This window comes from Oenanthe melanoleuca, chromosome 2 (assembly GCF_029582105.1).
Source record: "Oenanthe melanoleuca isolate GR-GAL-2019-014 chromosome 2, OMel1.0, whole genome shotgun sequence".
Classification (NCBI taxonomy): Eukaryota; Metazoa; Chordata; class Aves; order Passeriformes; family Muscicapidae; genus Oenanthe; species Oenanthe melanoleuca.
The window spans coordinates 26,336,797-26,356,348 of NC_079335.1; the positions used below are offsets into that span (position 1 = coordinate 26,336,797).

General features: G+C 35.8%; 1 protein-coding gene across 1 annotated transcript in view; it reads left to right on the top strand.

Moving 5' to 3' along the window:
* The first annotated feature begins 1,024 nt into the window (after positions 1–1,024).
* The window catches only part of CNGB3 (cyclic nucleotide gated channel subunit beta 3), a 57,488-nt gene continuing 38,960 nt past the window's right edge, over positions 1,025–19,552 (top strand). The window contains exons 1-3 of the mRNA XM_056485239.1: positions 1,025–1,132; positions 3,466–3,538; positions 10,807–10,918. Of these exons, the coding sequence (XP_056341214.1) occupies positions 1,025–1,132; positions 3,466–3,538; positions 10,807–10,918 (293 nt within the window). The remainder of the gene's footprint in view (positions 1,133–3,465; positions 3,539–10,806; positions 10,919–19,552) is intronic.

The window sequence follows — 19,552 nt, forward strand, 5'->3', positions numbered from 1 at the left end:
CATTTTCAATACTTTGATGCCATTGCTAAATGTGCCATTTAAGGAAAAACTCAGAGGAGAAGGTTTCTGTATTTCTTGATGCCTTGATGATGGGCATAAATCAATTGTAAGCTGTTAGCTCAAATTCAGAGCTCAAAATGAAGGCATAGACTAGTAATACATAAAGTGAAAATAGGGATAAAAAGAGACAATTAATTTGTAAAGATCCTTGCTAACAGGAGCTTAATCTACATGGCATTAGACATACTTAAAGCTGAATTTACCTATAAACTAAATCATACCTGATTTATACAGGATGACCCAAAGCCTATGGAATCTTAATATCATGTCCCAGTTATAAACTATATTTAACTAAATTTATGGGGTATTCACTCACCTAACACTTATTCTTATCAAAATTCTAGCTAAAATGGGAAAAATTGCATACATATTAAAAAATGAAAAACAGGGGTTTTTTTTCATGTTTTAAAATAAGAAGAATGAGACAAGGTATAAAGTTGCTAAAACAAACCCCAAGAGAAGATCTTCTATTGTCATTCACTCAAAAATAGAACAGGACTGCAAAGAAATTAAACCTTTTGAGACATCAGGTATTGTATTTTTGGTTATTTATTAATTAAATATTTTCATTTCCTGGTTAAACTACAGATATGCTAACAACTCAAAACCTTATCTCTAAACATAAATTAAATGCTTAATATCCAATGCATAAAAGATTAGACAGTGGTTTATTCTAAAAAGAAAAAAAATCACTCTGACTTTTTGCATGAAAAGTGGAACTGTATATGGTGTAACTTTCAAGATTAAAAATAACTTGCTCTACAAAATATAAAGAAAAGGTGCTAATGATGACAAAAAAAAGTCACTGAAATAGACTGTGCAAGAAATTTCTTTAAGGCACTAATCAGACCTAAACCTGATTAACTGTCTAATTGGCTTGATTACTGATGGCAAGAAAACACGTGCTATAAACCTGTTCACAGTAAAGGAGTCAGAGAGGCTTCAGGGGAGCTGAAGAGGCAAGATGTTTAGAAAACTAAGATCAATATTTTCTAGGCCAAAATTAGCACCTGAGATAGTAGATCACAAGAATGAAGGTGCTCCTCCACCACCAAAGGCATCAACAGGCCAGGTATGGTTTTTTTCTAGTCTATTACAGACTTGTCAATACTATCTTTTTGTTTAGAAGGTATTTCTGCAAGTAAATGCCAAAGGTTAGAATGTCAAATATACTTACTGAATATGGTATCAATCTTTATTTAGAAAAATGAAATAAATATCTATTCTCCTCCACCCCACTACCTCCTCTTTATGAAGAAAATATAATTTTCTCCTTTTTAAAGCTGCTTTCTGAATAGGGCTAACCTGAAATAGTACAGGCTTATGAGAGGTCGTGATCAACATTGCAAATGGAGAATTAGAGATACAGGTACTGCTGCTTTTCATATGATGATATATTTTTATGCATCTTGTTTCCTTCTGGCAGGAAATGTCAGTGTGTCCTTTCTGAATATTAGAACGTCATGCAGGTAGATATCAGCCTGTTTCCTAACCACAGGAAAGACAAAGTAATTTAGTAGCTTTTTAAATAAGTCTTTTTCAGCTTGGTTTTGATAATGTAAATCCTCTTGGAAAAATAAAGTAAGTCATATTAGTCTACAGTCTATATTTTTATATAGTATTTCTTCATAGTAAAAATTAATTAATTATTTTCTATTTAATTAATGAAATATTTTACACTGAAGCAAAAGGATAAGTACTCTTTTTCTTATTGTCTTTGAATTTTTATCTTTTCCCAATAATTTCCTAAAAATTGGTTTTGTTTTTTCCAGCTTGACATAATCAAAACTTTTATGGCAACAATTTATGGTTTCCCCAAGTAATTAGGGAAGTGAGAAAGGTTCTTTAGCATCAGTCTGAGTTATTAATCAATTATTGAAACAATCAAAACTCCTCCATTATAAAGTCAATTTTAAGTAAGTGGCATATCCATGCTGTCATCCACCAAAAAATGGTAAAAACGTGAATATTCTATAACCTTTATATACTGCAGATCTACAGGCATTGTTCATGCTTTTTTTATAGTTCAGTATTCTTGTGTCAATAAAATACTGTTTTAAAAGAAGGAAACTCCTGAATATTGACAGGTTAATTCTGTGCAGGCTGATATCTCACTTGGCAAAGTGCTCTAGCAAAACAGAATTATTTAGAGTTCACTGGAGACAAGGATTACTCTTTTGGTGAGGATAATTTTGCACATCAGGGCAACATTCAGATTGTATCTCCATCAGTTTACACCCTTCAAAACTCTGCTAACATGGAGGCACATGAATGGATTAGGGATTAAGACATTTGCTGCCTGCAAGGAGATACCATCTAAAGAGTAAAGAGAAGGTGGTACATAATATCTGATAACTGATAACTATACTAATTAATGCACTAATTTATGTACTTATGCTTTTTGGAGGGAGCCTAACAACAGAACATCATGCAAGAACCTTGAGCATGTACAGACTTTGATTGCAATTTTAATATACATATATATAAATATATACATAAAAATTATAATTTAGTTTTCTATGTATATGTATATTAGAACTTCAGTGCCTAGTTTTCTGAATGAAACAGACAGGAAAACACAAATATGTTCACAGAAAAAAACAAACCAAATTTATTCTCAGAAACACAAACAAAAAAAGGTCACTAATCTAGGAAAGAAAAAAAAAAGTGTATGAAGACCTGAAAGTTCCTAATGTCAAATAATTTTTCCATATGCTGATACAACCCAATATCCTTCTCTATTAATAAGCATGCTGCACACCAGGAAAACTCATTCTGTATGAGATAGCAAATACTCAAGGGCTTGATTAACACAATGCTGTTGTGTAGGACTGTGAACTCCCCATGCACATCTCACTCCATCTGCCAAAGGCCACTGATAAAGCTGAGATGGACTATGGTACAGGTACACAAGGATTTGTTTATTATCTAATTCAGCAGGTGTGGGGGGAAGTAAATTTTTTGCAGTGAAGCTGATACCATCTCAGTATTTTGTAGAGATTGAGATCTGTCATTGTGGCAAGGCAGGTCAAAGTATACCAGATGTGTTAGCCCAACAGGAGGTTCAGGCAGAATCAGAACCATGACCAGCTCAGAGATGCACCCTGGTTTGTGAGAGGCAGCACTGAACAAGTCAGCTCTGCAAACAGGCAGCAGCAGATCTCTAAGCCAAGCAACTGGGTTTGCAGCCAGGATGTGAAGATATCAGTTTTTGATTTCAGTATTCATCATAACTCCTTTGGCAAATCCATCTGGAAATACACAGAACACCCAGGAACAATGGTCAGTGTGTGGCAGCTTTCCCAAATTCCTACAGAAATGTTGCAGACATCCAACCACCCTTATAATTCTCAACAATGACAATCTACAGTTTCTAATCCTGTGTATTTTTTTTCTTTCTTTAAGGATGAAAATAAAACAACAAATGAACGACAGAAAGCAGAGGCCAATAAAGTAGAGCCTGTACCAAAGCAACAAGGTCAGTAATAAGCTATTTATGAGTTTTGAAAGATTATCTGGACACAATATGTGTGTACTCTATAGAATTGCAAATAAAACTGTTGTTCTTCCTAGTGTTCTGGCAGGAGCTCTTATTTTTTATTTGTGGAAGAAATTAAGATCTCTGAATTGCCATTGACCCCAGGCCAATGATTTGTTACAAATATAGGAACATATCCAGCAATAACAAAAGTCAACAAGCTTTCAAGCACAGTGTCTTTGTGAGCTTGCCCCTCTGATAAGCTAGTTTAGGAAGTCCTTTTTCTTCTTGCTGCAATTTGACGTCTTGGAAATCTTAAAATAAAGGTATTTAGTAGACTAAGGAGATAAAAAAAAAAAAACAAGAAAAACCCGAAAAAACCAGAAAAACAAAAAACAAAACAAAACAAAACCAAAACAAAAAAAAAAACAAACAAACAAAAAAAAACAAACAAACCAAAAAAAAAAAAAACAAAAAAAAAAAACCAAACATATTTTTAATGTTTCTTTTAGCAATACTTCTCATATGTACCAGAAAAGACAAGACAGATTTCAAACTATCTGATATTCAAATATTTCACTGAACAGTCATTCCAAACTTAAAATAAAAAATAAAAAATAAAAAATAAAAAATAAAAAATAAAAAATAAAAAATAAAAAATAAATAAATTCCAAACAAGAAAATATTTAAAAAAAAAAATTTAAAAAGCAATTCTGTTAAAAATATTTGCCATCCTCATTCAGGAGTTATTCAGGACTAGTGCACATGACCACAGAACTCAGGGCAGGAGAAGAAGGTAATTTTTTCCCTAAGCAGCTGGTTTCTGAAAACAGAGGCAGCAGGTCATGGCTATGCTGGCCCCTACTCTCCCACCTCCAGAAGCCAAGCCTGTTTGTGTATACCAGAGCCTAAATAACCCACTACCCATATAAAGGCTCAGGATGGGTGAAGCAATAACTACTGCTGGCCCATATCCCCTCCTCCCTCCCTCCCAGCACGAGTGGTGCAGCCCTTTCCTTCTCCATCCTCCAGTTCTGGAGAAAAAACAGAGTCCAATTTCCCTGTCACCTCATGCTTTTCCTTTAGAGAGCCGTTTATGTTTATTTCACTGAAGCAGCAAAGCAAAGACTGGGGAATCTCCAGCTTTTTGTGATTAAAAAATAACTGAGAAGAGTGGAATAACTAGAAGAGGATTATAAGGAAACTTTCATGATCCTTACTTGTGTCTGTGTAATCATAGCAAGTGTCACAATTTCTTTCCTCATATAATGAAACTTTAAACAAAGTCCATTTAGTGCAACTGTCTTGTCATATAATGGCTGTAGCATGAAATCAAGGGAAAACAAAATCTGACATGAATTCAGTGTAGCAACAAAGGAAAAAAAAAATCCAACCAGATTTGATATTTGCCTTTTCAGCAACACTAAGTCACAGATACTGTCCCATGACAGAATGGAGTATCAGTACAGAAATTCTTTTTGTTTACATTAAAAACTTAATCTAATTTTACAGATAAATATAACTCATTAAGATTTATTTTGGGATAATAAACTACTTTCTTCCTGTCTAAAATACAAGATAAGTGTTGGTATAGTAGCAACTACACCATTAGTTACTTCAGGAAATTATAATAACACAGTTAGGCTCCATGTTTTTGGGAGTATTTTTGAACCTATCATTTTTTGAAAGGTACTTTAAGCCTCAAATTCAAACAGCTCCAGGACACTGAGTGTATTAATGAGTTAGACAGACCACAGCTATACAAGCCATAAAATTTACATGGGGACCACACCTCAGGAGAAGCTAATGAATTTCACCACCCTGAATGCAAGTCCTATCATCTGATCTACAAAAGGAGCTTCTTTATCTCTGGACAGAAATGGAAGGTGGTCTAAAGCAGTTCACAGGAGGGTCTAGATAAAACTTCTGCAAAATTTTGTGAACTTTGTGTCAGACCTAAAATTGTGTGGTTATCTGCTGGAAGAAGAAAATGAGAATTTGTGTGGGTAGGCAGTGGACAAGAGACTAGAGAAAGCATTTTATGCTGCATGTACAAATTTAGAGAGAATTATTAGAAGCATAGCCAGGGCTCAAACAACATTAATTAAGGCAGATCATTTAAAAGGAGAACTTCAAGTGTGTTAGAGAAAAGTCTTTCCAAGGCCCTTGTTACTTTCTCTGGCATAATCAAAATAAATAGAACATTAAAACCCTTAATCATAGTATCAGTTTGCAGCCATAGTGCTAAATACAAATCAAGAGACTGAGTAGAGCTTATCTTTTTTTCATATGACCAAAACCAGCCTTTGCCTTCTCCCTTTCTCCATGTACTTCACAAAGCAGCACAGTGTTTTTAGCACACAAGAGAATCCAGCAGGAGGTACCATTGGAGCCTGTTTGATTAAAACTTGGCCACTTAGGTCAGCCAGGAGCACCTGGTACTTTTGGCTTCTTTATTGTCCTATCTCCACCTCCTCAGTTGCCCCCTCTCTCACTAGCTTGCTTTGTGATTAATTCTCTGCATCATTAGTTCACTCTGTAATTAATTCTCTGTGCTTAGTCAGTTTGTTCCATAATGGATTATTTTTTTAAATTTATTCCCTGCTCTTTTTTTGTGTACTTAACAAAATGTGATTCACCTAATTACAGATTCTCTGTGGTATTGAATTCAATTGCTAGAATTTCTTTGCATATTTATCACCTCCCATATATATATGGCTATACAAATGCTTCCCTTGTTTTACCCACTGCTGTTCAATAGCTCTTTTGGTGGCTATGCTCTTTAGAAGGACACATCCAGCCTCCACCTGTTAGCTGGTGACTCCATTATCATTCTCTGCTTTATAATTTCTTTCGTCCTCCTGATGATAATTCCAGTTTGATCCTTTCCAACTACATTTTAGTATTTCTCTGAAGTCTGTCCTTATCTTTACATTTTTCCCTTACTAAAAACTAGTCTGTTTCAAATAATCTGGGTTTTGATCTTCTACTAAATCAACAAGTGTCTCAAAGATTTTTCCAGAACCACAGACACATTTATTCAGCTTTTACATAAGTGCATATAAACATTGCTTTGTTCTTGGTAGGGCTTGAGTGAGAAAGCTAAAGTAAAACTACCATAGGTATTTCTACACATGCCTGTCTAAATCATAAATAGACAGAACATCCCTTCTGGGAGATTGCCATGTTGCTGTTCAGTGATATTTAGTATGTTCAGAGCCTAGATGCTTTGGAAAGTATCTCAAGTAAGCAGTGCAGCACCACAGAGGAAGGACTGCTCAAAAGGAACTTCACTCCAGACTCCCTCCTCTGTTCAGGCACTTGAGGAATAGTCACTTTTCCTCTAAGAAAAAAGTAAAAGCAGAAGCTGCTGATAGCTGCCCCCTCTCATATATTTGCCTCCTGTCACACCTTGCCTCTTTCATAAGAAGAGATTTCAAACCCATATCTCTCACACTCTTGTAGAGTTGCCTAACTAGCTAGTAAAACCTGGACTAGAGAGGAGTGGGAGGAAGTTCCATGGCCTTCCCAGCCTCTGGGCCATCGTGCAGAAAAGAATGCAAATCCTGTGGAACCCAAGAAGTTATAATGCACCATGGAGCATGTAACTGACCTAAACATGGGTCATAGAATGAGATCAAAACAGTAACCATGCAGGAAGAATGAAGGACTTTTATTTCAGTATGCATTTATATTGCAATTGTTGAATCTTTTAAAAAGTGGGAAAAAATCCTCCCAACAGGTATTTGACTCTATTGCAAATAAATAAGGCCCAGAGCCAAGAGTCTTGATCACTAGCTGTAATACAGATTATGGTCACTCTCTCTTCCTGGAGATAGAAATAAAGCAGATGCATTTATTGAGGATACCTATGCTGTAAAACCTTGGCTAACTCTGGTTAATTAGGAACCAACTAACTCTGCACAGACTACAACTGAGTAAAACTCTAAGAAGGGTGATTTGGATTAAATATGAATTTTTGCAACTAAAACCTCAGTTTGGCCTGTTATGAATTTGACTCTTAAGTTGCTCTTAGGCAGCTTTACAAAACCTGTTTTCTTTAGCACCAGGAAATCCAGAGTTGAATAAGTGGGTTTTATTTCAAAAAATACAAATGAAGTATGTGATTTTATAAGCTGCAGCCCAATGGACTAAACTTGCCAATCCAAAGACACTTTGAAATAATCTTATTCTTTGTCACCTTTCCCTTATGCTCATCACTGGCACTCAGAAAACAGGCAGCTGTTATTCCAATGAAATATTTTTTTTAAGGTTGCCAAGGACTTGAATATGTTTAATCAGCTTGCTTCCACTCCTGCTTATGTGAAGTCTTTTAATTCCTCTCAGATCTTCTTTTTTCACATAAGTGGCAGGTCTAAATGCTAGGAAAACAAAGTCAACTTCTTCATACATACTCTTTCTTTCTTTATAGAAAATAAATGATACTTTTGTTAGCCACTGAAGTTGAGGGTTGAGTTACAATGGACTTACATGCTGATTATTTTATTTCACCCCTGCTGATTTCTGAACTATTTTCCCTGCACACTGCATTTGTTCAAGAAATGTTGCTGGTAAAGTCACAAAGGTGCAACTTTTGCAAGGTCAGTGCTGAAGTCTTTTCTCTCCTTCATCCATAGGTTTCCATTGTTTTTCTTGAGATCTTTGTGACCCTAGAGCCATTTTTAGATATTTTGGATAACTCAAGAACATCTCTGTGCAGCCAGGACAATCAGGCAAATGACTAATTATGTCAGAAGCACCATATGGAGTTTGTGTACTGGTTCTCTTCTTGCCATTCCATTGCTCCAAATGCAAAGTCAGTCTTCAGCTATTCAAGAGAACCTGCTCTCTATGTCACTTCGCAGGCAAATCCACTTAAAAGCCAATTTGAGACTTCCAACATTTTAATATTTTGAAATGTTTAATAGTTTGCAAAAAGAGGAAATGTCCCCAAAAAATCACTGATTTTAAGTGCTTAAAATTATATTTCCAAGGCCTATATGTCACTGCTAAACAGAACAGATTACTCAAACATTAGTCACTCTGCCTCCTACTAGTGAACTCTACCCATGTCTTTATACAACTTTTCCTGTTCCAAACAATGCTGTCTACCCTCAAGTGTTTCCATGCACCATTAAAATTGGCAACATTGTTTGTATATTAGCTAAATTAATTTTTCCACTTAAGCATGTTGTAGTTTAACCCCAGCCAGTAACCAACCCCACACAGCCTCCCAGTGACTCCCTGACCAGCAGAATGGGGAAGAGAACTGGAAGAATAAAAGCTAGAAAACTTATTCCTTTATAGAAAAAGTATTCCTTTATGTTTGTCTTTTTGTCTACCATGAGTAGTTCTGTTCTGTGTTTCTGCCAAGTATTGAAAAACAGGTCAAGATAATTCAGGTCAATCAGATTTGCAGCATTATTTTTCATTACTGAAGGAACAAAAGCAACAACACTAAATGTTCTTTAAATCAACATTGCTTACATTAATCCTGGTAATAAACATCAGAAATTAGTGGTAACATTTACATACGTAGCAATTCAATTAACTATAATAAGTATTACACTATCATTGTGCAATCACATAGTAGTTTTTAAGCATCAGTGCATTTTAAAATTACTACATTTTTGTAAAAGAAGTTAGCAGTAGTAGGAAGCATTTGACCATATATATTTAATTAATATAAAATAGACATAATGTGTGGGTGTTCTGATAGAAATACTGCTTCTACCAAAGAAAAAGAAGATAAATGTGAGTCAATGTTTTGTGAATCACCCTATAAAACAATATATTGTGGATTTGAAATTAAATAAGATTATGTCAGTTGATGATCATGTTGAACTAAAATGTGCTTTTGAACAGACAAAACAAGAAGAAGCCCAGGAAGCACTTTGCTTTTTATATCAGTAACTGTTAGCTATAACAAGTTCAACTTTTATGTATATCCAACCAGTAGAGACCAGAGGGGAGGCACAGATGTGATACTGCTCAGACTGCTAGTGCAAAGCAGTGGAACTGGCTGGGAATTCTAGGAAAGAATTTCTTCCCTTCCTGAAGTATAGCAAAGCAAAAGCACTTTTTCTGTTCTGTACTCAAACTGCTACTATCCAGATGCTGACATTTATTCATATTTAATATCTAAAAACTTTTATAAAAGAGGTAAACAAATAAGTCTTATCAATTGCATCTTGTTTCTTGCTCCTTAGGGTCCTATGCAGATCACTGGTATGATGAGGTTTCAGAAGGCCTCTAAATTTAGTCAGATGTATTTGGAGGGATTCCATCAAGCAGTGTTTTTCTCACAAAATAATACTTCCACAACTGTCACTTTCCCTTTCCATCTTAAAACAGAACCAGCAACACTTATCCAAATTCAGTTTTAAAATACATTATCCTTATGGGAAGGCCAAATATCTAGGATGTGTAGACACCAGTGGGCTGCATTCCTCATTGGGAACTTCATCCACCTATATTCCAGTACAATGACAATGCAAATAATTCAAAAAACTCAACCCCCTTATTTTATGGATCTGAGTGTTTTGAAAATTATGCTCATTGTTGGTCCCTTGGCATGGTTTAAAGTTAAAAAAAATGGGGCTTGTTATAAGAAAGCATCACTTAAGGCCATTTAAATGGCAAGAGACCATTCCATTTGCTTCAAACTCTACAGACTTCCTACTTAGATGACTTTGAAAAAGTTACTAGTAACAGAATTGAAGAAATAGATTAGACAAAGTATGGCATGCATCATATCATATATTTCAATCATAATTTACTCTACAAAGAGCAGTACTGTCATGACAGCTGAAGCAACATCTTTGATGCAGTACAAACACTGAAGTATAGCTAATTTTATTAGCATTTCTATTCACATGAAAATTAGCTACTCTTCATTTTTCTTCCTATGTTTCACAAGGCTTTTTTGGACAGATCTATGTGCTGTCTATCTTCCTGCATGACTTCTCGTCCCTCATAAATACAGAAGAGCTCTGAATTGACCATTGTTGACCTGACTACTGAGGAATCTAGTTAAAAACCACAAGTAAAATACATATTCTAAATTGTGTACTTATCATAAACATGCTGTGTACAGTTGGCACTGAAATAGATTTATGCAAGATATTGTTCAAAGGTCAAGTCCCAGAAGTTGTGTCTTTTAGTGCTTGTCTACTGAAGAAATTATGTCAGACAGACTGTCATTCTTTCAAAAGTATTATTTTAACCCTTGAAAAATTACTTTTCAAAAATTAAAACTTTTTTTCTAGATACAGAATCAGCAAAAGCACCTGAGCCTTCAAAACCTGAAAACTCAGCTGAACCAGCTAAGACAACTCAGCAGGATGAGCATGAACAGAAAGATGGGAAAGAAGATGCTAAGTGAGTAAATTCAATTTAAAATTTTGAAGATTCTACCTGGCATCCTAACTTAATATTTCTGTGTGCCATATATCAGTTCTTTAAAAGTCCCTCCTATAAGGATATGAAGAGCTTTATTTCAATTTCAAGGTAGCATATGTATGAGGCATTTACTTATCATGGGGTTTTGATTGTTTCTTGTGTGTGCAGCATCCTAAATTGCAGGAATGAGGAAAAGGATTTGCTCAACTACACTTATATGCTAAGTTTAGCATATAAGTGCTGCTGCTCAGTTATTACTATATCTTAGCAAAGAAGAAATGCTGTCTTGAACCTAGAATGTTTGTCACATAATTCTGACTTGAAACTTTTTACCCTGAACTTTTTTTTTTTTTTTAATTAGTTATACCATTAAATTAGCATTAGCCTCCACAATAAGAAGATTAGTACTTATCTCTGCCTGAGACAAATAAATGGAGTGGTAGTGTCCCTCCAGGGGAATATTTAGGGACATTCAGCGTTTGCAAAAAGCTACAGTGAATGTTTTGTGAAAATAGAAATAAATATGATATCTAGGAAAAAAAAAACAAACTTTGAATAGTCCACAGTCATTTCAGAAGCAGAGATTCATAGATTCATGGAACCATAGAATTCTTTGGGTTGGAAGGGACCTTTAAAGGTCCAACCTCCAAGTGCAGCCAAGTCCAACCCCTCTGCAATGAGCAGGGACAGCTGTAAGGGGATCAGGCTGCTCAAAGCCCCATCCCAGCTGACCTTGAACGCTTCCAGGGATGGGGCATCCACCACCTCTCTGTGTAACAGGTGCCATGGTTCACACTGTAAAACATTTCTTCCTTATATCTAATCTAAATCTGCACTCTCCAACTTTAAAAACATTAAACTTTGTCATGTCACAAGCCCTGCTAAAATGTTTGCCCACATCTTTCTCACAGGCCCCCTTTCAATACAAAAAGGCTGCCAGTAAGTTCTCCCTGAAGCCTTCTCTTCCCCAGGCTGAAAAACCTCAACTCTCTCAGCCTTTCCTCACAGAAAGGTGTCCCAGACCTCTGATCATCTTTCTGGCTCCCCTTTGTGCTTGCAGATGACACCACCCAGCTTGGGGTCATCTGCAAACTGAGTGCTGAGTGTGCACTTGATGCCTCTGTCTGTGTCACTGTGGGAAATAAAGGTCTTGATAGAACAGGTCCTCCAGAAAGAATGAGGTCCAAACTCCTGATGAAAATAGAGTTTAGATCCAATTCCCAGGTTAGATCAAGGCACCCGAAACATTTTTCAGCATAATTGTGAATCTGTATCACCAAGAATGGAGTTTCCATAGTTTCTTTGGGCAATCTGGTCCACCCTTTGAACACTCTTATTACAAAAATTAAATTGAATTAATTTTTCCATTGCTTTAGCTGGTTTCTTTTGCTTCTCAAACTCTTGCTGTGTACCTCTGGTGCTCATCCTAAATTAGGATGTGTAGTTAGCCCTCATTGCTTGCAAAAACACATTGTGGGTTCATGTTCAATTTGTTGAACCCCAGATCCTTTTATGCAGAGCAGTTATCTAGTCAGTCAGCTACAAATCTTTACTCTCACATGGCCTATTGCTAAGCATCATGAAGTTTCTGCCTTTGGAGATCACTTTGAGTGGAGAAAATCCAGATAGACTCAATACAAAACAGGGTAGAAACTCCTCCTGCTTGTCTTTGCCTTCTATTATTCTGATTATCCTAATGAAACAAAGAAAAAGTCTTTCCCTGACATGGAATTAATTTATAGCGATGATTACCTATTTCCTCCCCTTTACTGAGACAAACTTTGTATCTGGAATTAATCAAGCAAAATGCTAATGCACATGCCTCTAAAAATAATAGATGAAATTAAAAGTAACTCTGCCTAGAAAGAATGGAAAGTTATAAATAACTTAGTCACTTCAATGTGAATCAGTAGGTCAAAAATGAAAACTTGGATAAGAATCTCCTTTTCTTGTGATCATACAATATGTTATTCAATGCTTACAGTTCCACTGGTAAATCTTGTAACCATGGTTAACATAATTGCTATGTGCTTATGAAACAAAAGGGTATGTTACTTATTAGCAGAAACAAAATCTGTCTGTTAAAAGGAAATTAAAAATATTTACATTAAACATTGCTTGCTCAGAGGTGTTCTGACTCAGTGTCACGTGTCAGAATATACTTATATAGATATACTTTGTCAGTCTAATTTGAGCAACAGCTTCTAAAAATACAGTAAATATTTGGTAAATTCTACTGCCAAAACAGTTACCCACTAAGTTCTGCAGTGGAGTCTGGAAGTCATGGCACTGATGTCATTGCACTCTCCTGAAGAGATCTATTGCATGGCTGTCAGAGCTGAAGGGAGAATGATTTTTTAAGATGTGCATTTGAGAAAATTTAATTCATTGCTTCTTAAGGTTCATGGAAGTGCATTTAGACACCAGTCCTGATGATTACTGCCTTCTTGAGTCTATGTGTTCAAATTTGCTCACTAGAATATTTTTTTGGGAAATCAAGTGCCTTTATCACCTTGAGGAAAGCTGAAAATTTGAGTCAAATAGATCCACGATCTAGAAAAGTAGCAGTAAATGAAACATGCTCAAACCACAGTCTAGCACTGAGACCAACCAGAACAATACAAAATACCTCCTGAAGAGTTTGGTAATTGCTAGTTTATAGTTATTTCCATACCTGGGAATTATTTGGAAAAGTGCCCATTTTATTAGTCAAAGTCATATCAAGGACTGTTCGGACAGTCAGGATAGAGTCCCATTGTCCAGGAGTTTTCTCTGTCACTGTTTAATCCATACTTGGATACTGCTCAAATAGAGATTAGTAATGAGTGCTGTCCCTTGGGCAACACCAAACTGAGTGGTGCAGTCAGCTGGAGGGAATGGATGTCATCCTTTCCTTGAGGGGGTTGAGAGGTGGGGCTACAAAAACCTCATGGGGTTCAGAAAGACCAAGTGCAATGTTCTGCACATGGGTCACACCAATCACCAGCACCATGAACAGATTGAGAGAAGACCTGCAGAAAGGACTGGGAGATGTTTTGGTGAATGAAAACTTAGCTATGGGATTCAGAACTCAGCTAGTTATATCCTGGGCTGCACCAAGAAAAGTGTGGCCAGCAGGTCAAGGGAGGTGATTCACCCTCATCTATTCCACTCTGCTGAGATTCCACCAGAAGTGCTGGATCCAGCTCTGGAACCCTTAGCACAGGAAAATTATTGACCTGGTCCAGAGAGAGACATAAAATAATCAGAGAGGTGGAGCACCTCTCCTATGAGGAAAGACTTAGAGAATTGTGATTGTTCCTGCAGTTCTACAAGGGGTAATGATTTTAAGGAGGGCAGATTTAGACTAGATATGAGGATGAATTTTATTTTTTTTTTTTTTTTTTGTGATGAGAGCAGTGAGGCACTGGTTTGTCTGAGAAGTTGTGGATGCCCCATTGTTGGAAGTTGCTCAAGGTCAGGCTGGACAATGTCCCTGTCTGAAGCAGATGGCATGGACTAAATGATCTCTAAAGGTCTCTTGGAAATCAAAACTTTTCTGTGATTCTAAGATATTGTTATAGAAATCAAGACTGGCAAAATACTGGTAGAATTTTCTCAACTGGAATTTCAGATTTTGCAGCAGGTTGCAGCAAGGGCTCACTGACAGAAGATGGAAGCCAAGACAATACAGCACAAGCAGTGTCCTTACCAGCAAGGCTCAGCCTCACAGGGTCTGAACACAGCAAACAGAGCAAGAACCTAGAAACAGGTCCATCAACAAGTCAAAGTGATGGGCCAGGTTAGGAGTCCAGGCAGGGAGGCCAGTCAGGAGCAAAGACAGGGTCAGAGACAGGGCTGGAGACAAGGCTACAGACAGCACCAAAGTCTAGGAGACAGCACCAGAGACAGAACTGGAGGTGCACACACCTGGACACAGCTGAGGCAGTGACCAAGGCCTGACCTGAAGTGCACAACAGAGACCCATGGGCATAGAGTATGGGTGGAAGTCCCAGGGCAATTAATTTATATAGATTATTTTCTTTGGCTAATTATCTTTCAAGAGTCAAAGTTCAATCAAAAGTCACCTGATTTGCAAGAAATCATCAGTATGCTCATTGACTCTGAGTAATACACATAATGAAATAAGGTTCATGGATATATATTTATTCACAAATCATATCCATACAAGTACTCATCAACTTTCATGGAAATGTTAAAAGTTTTCACCTTATCTGCTTTTACTGTGACATTTAATTTTTTTAGATACATCTGTGCAAGCTCAGATACATAGAATAAGGAAGAGGGAAGGAAGGCAATTTTACTGTTTGGAACAGCAAATTTTTTAATTTCCTCTAAAAGAGCTTTTTTTTTTTTTTTTGCTTGTTAAGTGAATAACAATTTTGACAAATATTGCATTCCCACAGAATTTTTTTTCGTCCACAAAAAAAGAATTTAAAAAAGAAAAGAAAAAAAATATTAAGACAATCGGCCTTGCCATCTGAGCACATCCTAATTTTTTAAAATACTCCAGTACACAGTGATGGACATTAATAAAGAGTAGAGGGACACAGCACTGCTCTCAATCACCTGACACTATGTTTGAAAGAGGAAACCCACAAGAATGGATGATGTACCAAGCACTGAATTACAATCTAGTGACTGAAACATTTAATATCTGTTTCCTAATGGCTTGAATAGAATTGCACACAAATTGGTTCTCTCTGCCAATATATTTTTTCTCCCCTCTGTCTTTACTATTAATGTAACAGAGCAACAGGTAATTTTCATTAATAGCCATTTGCTGAGCAATAATAACCTCTGGAAGGGTGGGCTGAGACTACCCTGTCTCTTCACAGCAGAAATAAGGGAACAGAACTCTCAGCACCTCATTTACACTCTAATAGAAGACAGGGGAATCTTATTAACATGAAACTAGCACAGAGCTTCAAGGTATGAGACAAAGAAGTAGCATCAAGTCCTGGAAAAGACAGAGCATGGAAGAAGGGAAACAAAGCATTTGAGAGTATAGATCAGAGAAAATGGAGGGACACAAAGAGCTTCTATGACCTCTTCTCTCCTGTGTCTTAATAGCCTTTAATCCTGTCGAATTTATAAGAGTATTCTTCCCAGATTTTGGTAATCATCCCAGATTACCAAAGAGATTACAATGTACTATTTATTCTAAGGCAGTATGCTGAAACCCCAGTAAAAGAGCATGAAACCCACTGTGCAAAATACTGCATAAAATAATAATCCATATTTGCAGGTTAATATTCAAGACAATAGAAAGGAAAAAATCTGCAGTAGGTAACAGGGACTTCCTATGCTTTTAGATTTCATCTCATCTCAAAATCTTACACATTGTCAGTTATGTTTAGAGAGGAACAAAATATTATATCTGATATGCCATCTTCAGAATCTAGCTATTACAAAAAAATATAAAAATAAAATATAAAACACATTAAAGAAATTTTCAATAAAATATTAAATTTATAAAAAATAGCATTCCCACACAGAAAGCATACTTATTTGATTCTCAAATGCATTTTCAAATGCAGAAACACAGGTTTGAACATTTTCCCAAAAAAGTGAACTCCAGTGCTGCAGAAGTCCATATGACCATGGGTGGTTCAGGCAAACTGAACTTCATGCTTGTGGTTTGCCTTCCTCATAGCTACATCCTATTACTTAATAGACTCTACCAGTCCTTCCATAAAGAAGATCTTTTTCCTCTTTAATTTGGCTAATAGCAAGAAAAGAAAACAAAACAAAGATTAAGAGGCAATTTGCTATGTGGTGCAGAGCCAGGTTAATAAAGAGAACTCCTGCTGGTAGCATGTTCTTAGTGAGTAATGCACTTCATTTACCTCAATAACCTCAAACAAGAAAATTACAGTGCTTATTAGTGCTTGCCATCCACTAGTTACAGCACATCAATTCAGTGAGTAGATGCACCTTAGAGAAACTCAGTCCTATCACAAGTGCAAAATCTCAGCACATTAGTGCTGAGAAACAGAGCCAGTATCTACCCTCTGCAGAGTCTCCAGAAATCCTTGATTACTCTAGGAGCACCAGGGATGTAGGAAAATGGTACTCATGGCAATAAACTCCAATTAAATTTGGATGGAGTAAGACAAGGCCAGTGCTGGATGCTACGAAACATTCCAGTTTAAACAGAATTACAAGCACACTTTATGGAGAGGCTAATACATTTCCTTAGTTGTTTCCAGCTAATCACTGCAGTACTTGAAACTGTAAACAGATAAAATGCATCTAGTATATTTATTAACCCTGACTGAAAAGACATTAATGTGTTAAAAAGTTTAAATACTTTTCTTAGCATTTATATTCCTTATATTCTTATATCACTTATATTCTGCTTACGCCTTTTATTTAGAGCCTGTCACTTCTACTTCTTGGACTTGAATTTCTGAAATGACTACATTGAAAACCTGAAAATTAAATAGAAAGGTGATGATGTGCTGTCTGTACCAAAATGGATTAAACTTCCTGTAATCTTTGCTGAGATGTATTTTCCCAGAGCCTTTAAATTCTATCTGATCTGCAGGATGCAGTTACCCTTGCTATTTAATTTGACTCACTCTGCATGGCAATCAAGTAGGTAGCCTGAAATTAAAGAGTAGTGGATTCAGAAGTTTCTCATTGCAGAATAAATGAAGTGAGGAAAGAATAGGAATGTCCTTATACAGACTGAAGTGCTGGAGTTTTTTACACTTGCATTATTTCAAATCTTATACTCATTCATATATATTTATTGCTAACCATATCAATGGAAGGAATTGTTGTTTTTTTTTGAATATGTAAAAAAGTAAGGGTATAGTTTGTCACAATTTTCCACTGATTGACTTATTTGATTAAAAGCAATTTCTGTGCATTTTGTGTAAGTTCTCCATAATACTTTTCAAAGAAGAAACCTTTTTTTAAAGGGAGAAATTGTAATTTATTCAAAACATTATCTCTGCTATTGTATGCTGAATCATTTTGGGGGGGGAAAGGAAAACAATGAGCATTGTGACAGGTACAGTACTACACTTCATTGTGACACTACACTGCTATTTATATTTAAATAGTATATTTAAATTTAAATTGATACTTAAATTGCATTTGTATTTAAATCACATTTGTACCAAACATTTGCAAATATATCAGGTCCTTTCTTGATAAATGTAAGAGGCATATAAATCTAAGACATAATGCTTATCATTTAAAGAAAACTGATTATTACTTCATAACAAGTGTAGATACTTATGTCCATGTTTAATCTTGCCCAACATCTCATATTAAAACCCCCTGTCTCCAGTTACTTACTCTTTTTCCAAATCTTAGCAATTTGGATGAAAACATCCCATGTTGTACAGCCCAAGAGAGGAACAGAGGAAAGTGACAGGTGGAGATATGAGGGTCAGATGAGAAGTCAGACACACCTGGCAGCCCAGTTTTATTCAGTATCTTGGGCAAATGATGCACAGGAGAAGAAATGAGATGAGCAGAACTTCTTCCAGGTACATGTAGTGAGTTCCTACAGAGGTTGCTGTTTAACACTTTACCCTAATTAAGGTAGATTTGCAACAAAGATGGTCACACCAAGGTAATTTTATACAATTAGCATAGGCAACAATGGCCCCATGGCATGAAGTTTGGGAACACACACTGAAAATTATGGAATTAACTTCTTAATTCTTAGTCATCACACAATTATTACCAAATCCTTTCTGTTTGGGGACAAAAAAAAAAAACAAAAAAAAAACAAAAAAAAAAAAACAAAAAAAAAAAACAAAAAAAAAACCAAACAAACAAAAAAAAAAAAAAACAACAAAAAAAAACACTGAGAAAATTAAAATGTGCAAATCACCAAAAAGTGAGATAAAAGAGATGCGACAAAAAATTGTACCCCATGCTCAAAATGCATAGGACAAATTGTAGAAAAAGATTTACATTGAGGAAAAAGAATTTGTAAAACAAAGCTAATGAAGCACAGAAATAAATTCATTAGGAAGATTAAGAAATATCCATGACTAGACATATTTAAGAAAAGGTTAGATAAGAATCTTTCAGGTGTACCTTATCCTGCTTTGAGCATTGAGGAGAGGATATCTCAAACTTCTCTACAGCCTTATGGTTGTATGATTATTTTAGGGATTCTGTGAAAACAGATGAAAAATGAAAGCACCTATTGGAAATTAAGTTTTTCAAATTTGAGACTTTTTACAACCTTTGAAAACATTCACAATGCGAAATTTTATGGCATTTCTATTTTAGTTTTTAATTCCCTGCATATTAAGAAAACTAAAAGATGGGAAATAGGAGGAAGGGTTTGTGCTGTGCTCATGAACTCTGAACAGCAATGTATCATACTTGGATTAAATTATTTTACACAGCCATAAATTAAAGGCTTATGTAAATAAGATATGATTTTGTACTTAAATGTTAAAATGTTAAAAAATTCCTGATAAGTGGCAGATGCCCCAGAAAGATTTAATTACTTATGATGCCTTGTGAGGCTACCTGTAACAGAGGCTAGACAGTGTTAAAGGAATAAAGTAGGTATTTATTAAAAGGCCTTTAAAGGACACACCTTAGGCAGTACAAGAGCCTGGCCCTGGCTCCACC